Here is a 10,908-nt window from a genome sequence, read left to right on the forward strand (position 1 = left end):
GTTACTTTCCGTCTTAACCAATAGAATCAACTGTTGCAGATCTTCCTTAGTTTCTGCTATGAGGATTGTATCATCCACATATCTTAAAGTTTTTATTTTTCTGCCACCAATCTTAATTCCAGCTGGATTTTTGTCTAAATCAGCCATTTTCATAACATATGTATTATAAATATTGAAAAGGTAGGGCGACAGTATACAACCTTGCTGCATCCCTTTTTTTCCACTTGAACACTGTTTCTCCAAAGACTGTTTTTACTGAAGCTTCTTGGTTGTCATACAGCTCTCTTAGCATGAGAATTAAATGTTCAGGTATTCCCATTGATCTCATTATAATCCACAGTCTGTTGTGATCGACACAATCAAAAGCTTTCTTATAATCAATAAAACAAATGAATACTTCCTTCTGAAATTCTCTTGTTTTTTCCATAATCCATCTCATGTTTGCTATTTGATCTCTAGTTCCTCTCTCTCTCCTAAAGCCTGTCTGTTCTTGTAGCATTCTCTATTCGCATATATGGCTCCAACCTTTGTTGGATCCCTTTCGGAATAACTTTACTTGCATGTGAAAAAGCAATGGTTCTATAATTCCTACAATCTCTGGCATTTGATTTTTTTTTTTTTTTTTTTTTGGAATTAGGATGAATACTGATGTTTCCCAATCTCTAGGCCAGTATATTTTCTTCCACAACTGTTGACAAATTTCAGTCAATATATTCACTACTTCATCCCCAGCTGCTCTCAATAATTCCACTGACTCATCAGCTTCAGGAGCTTTTCTTTTTGGCAGCTGTTCCATTGTTGATATCACTTCACTTTTCATTATCATGGTTCCTCAACAAATTCTCTCCTTTCAAATACTTCTTCAATATTATTATCTTTCTTGCACAAATCTCTACATAATCTTTCCAATGTTTTTTCACTGCATATTCTTCCATCAGACATTTACCCATATTATTTTTTATAACTCCTAATCTAGGAATTAACTTCCTTGTAACGTCATTTATTTTTCTAAACAGATCTCTTGTTCTACCCATAATATGCTTTCTTCAGTTTTCTTGCACCTTTTGTTTAGATGTTTTATCTTATCTTTCCTAGCCTGTCTTTGGAAAGCTGCACTTAGTTGTCTGACCCTTTCTTTGTTTCTCTGAAGTTTCGTTTTTCTTCTTGCCTTTGCTATTTGAATAGCTTCTTCTGACAACCATTTACAATCTTTCTTTCTTGTTTGTTTCTTCTGTGACTGTACATTTTGTTTCTTTCCACAGTTCTTCTAATTCTCTTCCTGTCTTCTCCAAACTTTATAATTTCTTTCCAACTTCTACTTTAAATGCTTCATTTATAGGATCTAAATGAAATCTGATACTGGCCTTTTGTTTCTTCTTAGCTCTTAATTTCAATTTGATTCAGCTATCAATAATTCGCGTATGTCCCATTCTGCACCAGGTAGTGTTTTTGCTGCTCGGATAGCACTCCTCCACCTTCTGCTGGCAACAGTAATCTATCTGATTTCTGTGTTCTCCATTAGATGAAGCCCATGTTTGCAATAAAGCAACTGTTCTCAACACAAACTCCAACATCCTTTCTCCTGCTTCATTCTTCATTCCTAAACCAAATTTTCCAGTGATGCCTCATTCATCTTTTCACTCACTTTTGCATTCCAATCACCCAATATCAAAAGAAAATCTTTTTAATCAATACTGTATAGTACTTGTCACAAACTGCTGTAAAATTCTTCTACCTCATCTTCACTTGAATCTGTAGTGAATGTTACACTCATACACCTGTATGAGTGTAACATTCACTGGGTATGCCTTTATTCTGATTAGAATTATTCTATCGAATACCGGGTTGTAACCCAAAATGTATTTTTTGTATTCTCTTCTAACTATGAATGCTACCCCAATTATTTTGAAGATTTTCATGTACAGAGTAATACATCATGAAATCATCAGTATCAAAGTGATCCATTCCTGTTCATCTCAGTTCACTGATTCCTAACATCTTAACTCGAGTTCTTCTCGTTTCTTTGTTCACCAGTTCCAGTTTTCCTTGATACATACTTCTTATCCCATGTTCCTATTTTATATAAATTAGTAAAGTGGGGCATCTTCTTCTGGGATTAACTCTATCAGAAGTTGAACTTCCAGAAAGCTTCGATCTAGCTTCATCATTCTTGTTAACTTCATTGGAAGTTCCTGTCTGCTCTTCCCCAGTAGCCATTTCAGTGCCTTCCAACCTAGATGTTCCATCTTCCAGTACTATATCACAATAACTTAAGCCTCTGTTCATAAGATTTTCTTGGTAAAATATATACAGAAGTAGTTTGCCGTTGCCTTCTTCTGCGCTTGTTTATCCTACTAGGTAAGGCTAAACAAACTGCGAGAGATGAAGAAAAGTAATATAGGAAAGATTGGGGGAAAGGACAAGAAGGAAAGAAAGAAAGAAGAGTAGGAACCAATCTACAAATAATATACTCCGATTCTCACTAAAGCGAGCCCTTGAGATAGGTTTGCAAATAACCTTTCATGGGTGGAAGCAATATAAAAATAATAATAACAGCATTTTCGGAGCACTCAGTCATGTAGTTGTGGAAACAATTCAATCTCTGGCGTTTGATTTTTTTGGTATTGGGATGAATACTGATGTTTCCCAATCTCTAGGCCAGTATATTTTCTCCTACACCTGTAGGAGAAAATATACTGACAAATTTCAGTCAAGAAAAAAGAAACCAATGTGCTGCCATGGTTAGTATTTTGAGAATTCCATATACTGTTTGGGCCAGATGCTGATGTGACTGCTTATCTAGTACCTTTCAGTATGTGTGTGGGGGTGGCAGGACTAGGATGATGTATAGTGTGTTCATTTGGAAGATGTATAGCATGTCTAAGAAGGATAGATTGTTTACCTTTTGTTGTGAATTGTATTTCCTGATGTTGGCTACTCTTTAAATGCACAAAAAATATATACTGCATCTCTTGATCATCCAGGGTGGGGTGGGGTGGGGGCTGTTACATCACTTCCATAGGTTGTCAGAGGTGTGTGTGTAACTAGTGTTATATTCTGCCCTCTTTAACAGAAGAGTCATGCAGGAATTGTTAATGAATTAAGTTATATTAAATTTTTAAATAGTTTGCATTATTCACTTAAACCATTGTCTAGTTGGTTGAGTGGATAGCATCTTCACTGTGTTCAATATGCTGTAGGTTTGAATCTGAGTGTAGTATGGATATGCTTGCAAACATTTACAGCAACAGACAATTTTTTTTATGCAGTGTGAGAACTGCCCTGCTTATTGGAAACTTCACATGGTCTTGAAATGTACAGCCATACCTCTCTCTTAACAAAATTTCTAAGAACAAAACTTTGTTAAAACGAAGTTGGAAAATGTTAATTTCCACAAAAGGAAAAATCTTCAAATTTCAGCCAGCGCATTGTTTAACACATTACACAAATCTCTTCTACTACTGAGTGACAGGTTAAGTGGTATTCTATTTAACCAACATTTGTATGGCATTCATTGAACCTATAACCTGTGCTAATAGTTGTTTCCCATTTGTGTTTTGTTTTTGTCTGGTGGGTTGATGTTTATGATTTTAAAACATTTACCTTTGGTTCTCAAGGTTTGCAAGAAAATTAAATTAATAAAAGGTTAATAATGATCCAACCCAGCACTGTGTTAAGAAAACAGAAAGCAGTAAGTACAGAAATTAAAATGGACACAATAACCAGAATAGTGAAGTGGATTGCACAGTCAGTTTTCAATCATCATCACATTCCTGATATGGGTTGAACAGAATACATGGTAGTACTGATGATGAAGGTTAAGTTCTTGTAATCTTCTTCCAAATTAATCTGTGAACTTTCAAGACTTCAATATAGCATCTTATGCTTCCAGTCCTTGACTGTTGACAGGATTCCATTCTGATGATCCCGTTGTAAGTCAGAAATCACTATATCAACCATATAGTGATGCTGAAATGTGTAGGTCTGTTTTATTGTATTTTTTAACTAATTTTATTCTTTGTTTATAGCAAAACAATCCACTGTACAAATTATAATATAAAATTTCTGTACATTGCCTCTGTGCACTTACCAGCAAAATAATCACCTGGAAACCCATGGAATAAGAGAAATTCTTATTCCATGCATTAATTTTATTCATTGGAGGAGGGAGAGAGAGAGAGAGAAATTAGTTCACCAACAACAAATTGAGGAATTGAAACAGAGCGTTCTAAGAATGGTACACTGGATGTATAACTTGTGGAAATTCTTTAAAATTGTGTACATGATTGTCTGCAGTTTGCCTTATCTTTTCTTCAAAATTTCTCTATAGCAAGCAATTGCAGCTTACATAATTCTGTCTCCTTTGTTAAATATCTCTCCATTGGGATCCATTTCCTCAAGCAGAAGTGCTTATTAACTAAGGCAAATGCCTCTCAGTTTTTGTGCTATAAACTTCTCTTCTCAGTTTCTTGTTCTTCTGCAGTTTTTCTCTCTTTTCTTCTGCTTTGCAATTTTCTGTGCTTCTAACTCTATAACGTATCTGCTCTCCGCTAACACTCGGCCAACCAGTCCGGCACTTTATGGTAAGGCCGGCACGATAATGACTAGTTACTAGTTCAGGATACAATAGTATATTAAGTACTCAAAACAAAGTGATAACTATTTATTTTTCAGCAGAAAAAAAAAGAATGAATATCATATTAAAAAGAAAAATGGAAGAAAGTTTCAAAAAGAATTAATATCCGAAACAGGTTTCAGAGATGAACAGTAGACAAAAAAAAAAAAAAAAAACTAGTCCTAACCAGGCTGGGCACTCACAGAGGTTTACCAACCTAGTTAGGACTATAATTTTTCATCCTCGTGTTTTGTTTTGCTGTGTTGCAAGTTTTATATTGTATTCCCTGAAGATGTCTCTGTGACCGAGACAAAATATTGGAAGAATTAATGCCTTCTCAATGACGTTTTTCTCCATTAAGCTTCTAACTCCAGTTCCTTCCAGCAAACCTTAACACACTGCTAAATATAGGCTCTACAAACACAAGAGTCCAAAGCAAAAAAAAAAAAAAACTTTTTGCACTTTTAAGTTTGCATCAGAATTTAAAAGGACTATATTGAAGTAGAAAAGTGCCCCAACAGTGAATTTCCTATGTGATGCTACAGGTTACATTGAAATATTTTGAGAAATGCTGTACTATTTGTAGCAGTACAAGCTGTTTCCCAAACTAGTTTTTCTCAAACTCTCGGAGTTTGGTTGTAGGATAATAGGTGAAGTTAGGTTTATTTGAGATTTATATATTCTCTCATTCTGTCAAACTTTTGTATATCACCAACATTACCTTCAGAATGATGTTTCACTGCAAACATTATTTGATTTAAAACCTTTAATTGAATTCCAAAAAAATTCATTGGCATCTCATAACTGTTGAACATTTGTTGAATTTTAATATTAAAATTATCATTCAGATGTCTGGATTGATGATTTGTGCATAGTGAAATTATGTTTTCTACAGGAAAGACATTGATATTTCTTTGTGCTGAACTGTCAATAATATTTTGTAAATTGCACATAATAAAATGAGATTTGTGGAGTATGTCATTGCTAAATGCAGATGCTTTAGAGCTTTAATTCTGACTTTTTTAAAGTATATTTATCAAATATGTAAACATCTGTTAGTGTTGCTTTATCTGTGTGCATGCATAACAAAGCCACTCCAGATCAGCATTATGATGAAATTTGTTAATTGGAATCTTGTTAAAATGCAGTGTACTTTTTTTTTTTTAATCATTCTCATATTTGTATAAGGTATATGAATTTGCTTGATGGTTGCTTGTTTATTTTTTAATTAAAAATGTAACAAAAGTAATAATGGGAAGAATTTTCCTTTTAATTCAAATTTATGTGAATGATTATCTGTTTCTTATCAGCAAGTTATATATATATATATATATATATAACTTACTGATATATCAGGTGAATGAAAATTCATTTCTGTGCTTGCAAGAAGTGTTGTGTTGTGTTGGAAGTGGAAAGAGGTTGAAGAAATCTTAAATGTAGATGGTGTATGCACTGTTGTTTACTCTCTCCCTCCCTCCCTCCACATACACACAAACACCAGTTTTCCATTGTCTTCAACTATTCATGCCATAAATAGCGAACTGCTTGGATACATGCAAGCATTTGAAAATTTATGTTGTCGACTGAAGTTCGAATATTTTTGATGGTGCATTGGACAATAGAAAAGTTCTCACAGAAATTTGTTGCAATATACATCAATTTTGCATGTCACATCACAGTATAGCATGGCTGCTAATTAACAGTGCTAGGATCAGTTGTAGACACACAAAGTCTGGATGTCAATTTCTGCATAGGACAAAGTACTGGACATTTTTGATCATATCGTGAAAAGTCTGATCATCATTTGCAAATTCTCAGCAATGAAGATGCTTATAAACTACTTTATGTTACTTTATATATGATAGCATCAGTGGATGACTGAAAGAATGACATCTTCTAGCATGTGCAATATTGCCAGTGGTTTCAAGACTTCCTGCAACTAATAGAGAAGACATTCTTGATGTCTTTTTTTAACAGTGAAGTATGATTCCATTAATCAGAGTATATGAACTCCAACACAAACCATGTGGTCAGCAGTTAATCTGCATGTAACTCGTGAAATAGTACTTGCAGAAAAACTATGCACAATGCAAAGGTTGATATGTATACATAGTGCACAATATCACAAAGTCAAGTAAATGGTCCCCTACTCTTTGAGAACTTATCAACTCTCATCAACAAGATTTTCTACCCCTTCATTGGCCATTTAAACCAAGGATGAAATTGCTTGTGTCCACATGCTTCTGTATTTCACTTAATCGGTAATGCCCTTTGATCAGAAAGACCTGGGTTTGAATCCCATCTGGGATTTGAAGAACATTTATAAGGGGTTTTTTTAGATGAAGGTTAGCTAGTCAGTTGCATGTCATGGTTTTTCTTCCTGGAAACTCCTTCTACAAATCATCCAGAATAACACATGCATCTTAAAGACATAAATACACTGGCCTCATAGCATTAATTTTTTTTTATGCAATTCCAAACAGCTACAACCTATGCCTGCTTCCATTTGGTTAATGGTATAGCATGCATGCATCTGTTGCACTTTTGATGTGTATGATGACCAGTTCAAGGAATATTTTTTTGCTAAGTTCATCCACTATTTCCTAAGATTTTATCCTTGGAGATCAAATAAAATTACAGTTTATCAATTTAATCTACATTGTCTGTGTGATCTGTAGGAAGCCGTCATTAACTTTATTAGGAATGTCCCCCTCACCTGGTATGAACCTTCACCAACAAGATAAAACAAGCAAATACTTGTCTGCAAGTCTGTGGGAGCACTTCCAACACTTACTTTAAATATATTTACTTATGACTTCTAATATTTCCAACAATAAAATATAAAATTGCTATAACAGTGTCAATTCAAGAACATGCTTATTCAAATATTAATAATATACTTCATTACATGAAGTTTTTTTTTCTTTTCTTAAATTTACTTGGCTTTTAAGTTCATTTTCTTATCAAATTAGGAAAGAAAGAATTTTTTTCCATTAAAAAATAAAGGGGGTGGCATTAAAATTTTGCTTTACTGTTTAAAACAACATTTCTCTCTTTGTCCACTTTAGGTTGTAGCCTGTAAGAATGATATGGATGCAACAAGAGAAGTACCTAGTGAAGAAGGAAAAGCTTTTGCTGAATTCTATGGTGTAAAGTTCATTGAAACATCAGCAAAGACAGGTTATAATGTAGAAGAAGCTTTTACACTAATAGCTCAAGATATATATAATAAAATTGAAGCTGGTGAATTTAAAGTGGAAGATGGGTGGGATGGAATAAAAACTGGATTTTCACGACCCAGAAATAATCTACATTTAATTGAAGCAGAAGCAGAAGGAGGAGGCTGCTGCTAATTCAAAGAATAAAAATGCAATACTTTTTATTCTTGCATTCTCCAGTTAGCATTATCACCAAATGGTTAATGCCAGACTCTTGTGGAATGACTTGTAAAATGTATATGATAGACTTGGTATATGCTCAGTTTTAATATTAATAAGCTTTTAAAACACCAGTCAGATTCTTAAATAGTTGAAATTGTTTTACTGCTGTTATTATGTACTTCATATATATGCATGCACGTATATATTGCATACATGCATGTATGTGCATTCATTGCTATGGTTAAGTTCCATCACAGTGCACTGAACTTTTTGCTATTACCAGTAAAATGAACAGGTATAGTTGGAAGTGTTGTATTGGCAAATTTGTGTATAGTAGAGAGAGATATATATACATATACACACACATATATCTTAGTGATAGTTCCTGAAGAATATGTCAATGCATTGTGAACCGTTTTGTTAATTGGCATAAATTTTGTATATTATGTTGACAAAACACATTCTGTTGAATATTTGTGGCACTTTGATTACCTTTAATTTATGTTGTGAAATTTTATTTGAAGTATAAATGTTATTGCATCTATTTTTTGTTTAACTTGTTACAAGTTTAATTGATCTTATAGAAAATATAGAGTAGCACTTGGATTTGACATTCAGCTAAGTTTGGTATAGGAGATTTTAGTTTAGTGTTCTCGGCATAAACACTGTTTTTAGGCTGTTACTTTTCATTATTTAAGGTAATTTGCTATACATCCTTTTAGAAATTCTTTGATCATGGGGTTAGATTTTTACAAACCTCATCTTATTAGCTGCATCCAGTTAATTTGAATGCAGCTAATATCAGAAATTATCATGGTAGACTATTTTATTTAATTACCTTTTCTTTTTATCCATACACACAAAATTGGAATTTTCAGCATAACTGAGGAACGTTTCATGGAAATGAATAATAATAGCATTAAATTATTATGTGAGAAATATTAAGTAACTGAGTTTGATATGTAACATTATTGGTCTGGCAGAACAGAGTTCCTAAGTTGGATTCTTCTCTAATGCAGTTATTTATTTGTTTTGTTTGAATATTGATCCCATACATGAAGGTTTTAGAACTTATTCATATGTGAACTAATACTTAAAATCTGTTTACCAAAATTAATGACTAAATTTCTCAATATAAGATTACAATGGGTCAGTGATCTTTTATGTAGATGTAAAAATTTGTATTTCTTTTAAAATTGTATACTGTTCACTTATGTAGCTAATTAGTTGGCATGTCATGATTTTTTTTCCATAGATTAAAACTAGTCACGGCTCAGTATTTCAGAAGAAATGCAGAAGTCAGTTACACTCCTATGTAAAATTTAATTTATATATTGTATTATTTAATAGAAATCAGTTATATGAACAGCAACATTTTATGTTGGCATTCTCTTGTACATAAAAGATTTGTTTAAGCATAATTTTTTCCCCTATTAAAATTTACCCTCAAAGTAGCATATTTTATAACACACATCAGTTATGTTTGTTGACATCATTGTCTTAGAAGCCTGAATAAAAATTAAAAGCTGATTTTAAAATCTGTTCAATGTGAAAATTCAGTATACCAGCTGCTTACAATATTGTTCTTTTATATCAGATCTTTATGGTATATAATTAATGAGCTTATGATTTTGAAAATTTTTCAAATAATTACAGAAAACTGGATACTATGGAACAAACAATAGCCCGTGTTCTAATAAAATGATTTTTGAGAGATGACGTGTTTATAAACAGAATTTGTAAAAAAATAAATAACACAACAGTTTTTATATAGTGGTTTAAAGAATGTGATATACAGTTCTAATTAAAATGTGTAGGTTTGATAATTGAATTATCGAAACCACATTTTATCTTTGGAAGACAATGTAATTGTGAATTTTGTAAGAGTTATATGTATTTATATGTGTGTATGAGGTATGCACGGAAATTTCAACAGGCTACATTCTGTTTATCTACTCTGGTTTATGCAGAGGTTTGTTTCTAGGAGCTGTAACATAAATCGAATTTGTTTTTCTTTGGTATACTTATGTTTTACAGGGCTATACATTCCTTGGCTAAACATTTTGCACTTGTCACTCTTGAGTCTCACTTAACTACTATCTACTTGGGAATATGAAACTAAGACATGCCTAGTTACCCTGCCATCATTAATGGCAGGGTAACTATGAAATGCTCTTAGAATATTTTGCATCTAATTTAACCTCCATAGTGATAGCATTTTTCTTACTGTACCTTTTTTTTTTTAGAAACATGTAGACATACTGATGCTTTTAAAAAACACTTCAACACATGTAAAGAAAATTAGAATTTATTTACAACTCATATTTTGCTCACTTTACAGTGTTGGTTACAACATTTAAAATATTAACACAAGAATGAGTTATGCTTTCACATCTTTGTTGCAGTCGAATAAATAGGAGACAACACTATTAAAGTTTCAAGGAACCAGACTGGATATAATTGCACAATTCAAAAAAAAAAAAAAAAAAACTGAATAATTTATAGGGATTACTTTCCGAAACTTGAAGATGGGCATGTAGTCTGCTCAGTTAAGATCAAGGTTATGATGTAGTGCTTCACATGTTTCAATGAATAGACAAATTAAATCTGCTGTAGTGTAACATCTTTGTCTGATTCCAATGAGCTCTGTATAATGTTGATTGCTTGAGACGAGGCCTGAACCCTCTGACTCCAAAAATCTTATGTAATCTTCTTCGATTATGATCCAACATGAACAGGGGTACTTTTCTTGGCAGTTGTGCTTTTAAGAAGGATTAATTCATTTTTAAATATAAAAATCAAATTAATGATAATGCTTGATGATGTACAGTTCTGATGCAACTCACTGTTTTTTACAGTTTTATAGTAAAGCTTAGCTTTTAGCTGTCAGTATCACAGACCGGATTTTAAAGT

The 10,908-nt window shown here is 32.8% G+C and overlaps 1 protein-coding gene across 1 annotated transcript in view; it reads left to right on the top strand.

The window, feature by feature from the left end:
• Positions 1-10,007, top strand: part of Rab39 (RAS oncogene family member Rab39) — a 29,603-nt gene extending 19,596 nt beyond the window's left edge. Inside the window, exon 3 of the mRNA XM_090409173.1 lies at positions 7,684-10,007. Coding sequence (XP_090265299.1) covers positions 7,684-7,968 — 285 coding nt within the window. The 3' untranslated portion in view covers positions 7,969-10,007. The remainder of the gene's footprint in view (positions 1-7,683) is intronic.
• Positions 10,008-10,908: the final 901 nt, after the last annotated feature.

Source organism: Typopeltis vanoorti, chromosome 19 (assembly GCF_054136105.1).
Source record: "Typopeltis vanoorti isolate ZY-2024b chromosome 19, IOZ_Tvanoo_1.0, whole genome shotgun sequence".
Taxonomy (NCBI): domain Eukaryota; kingdom Metazoa; phylum Arthropoda; class Arachnida; order Uropygi; family Thelyphonidae; genus Typopeltis; species Typopeltis vanoorti.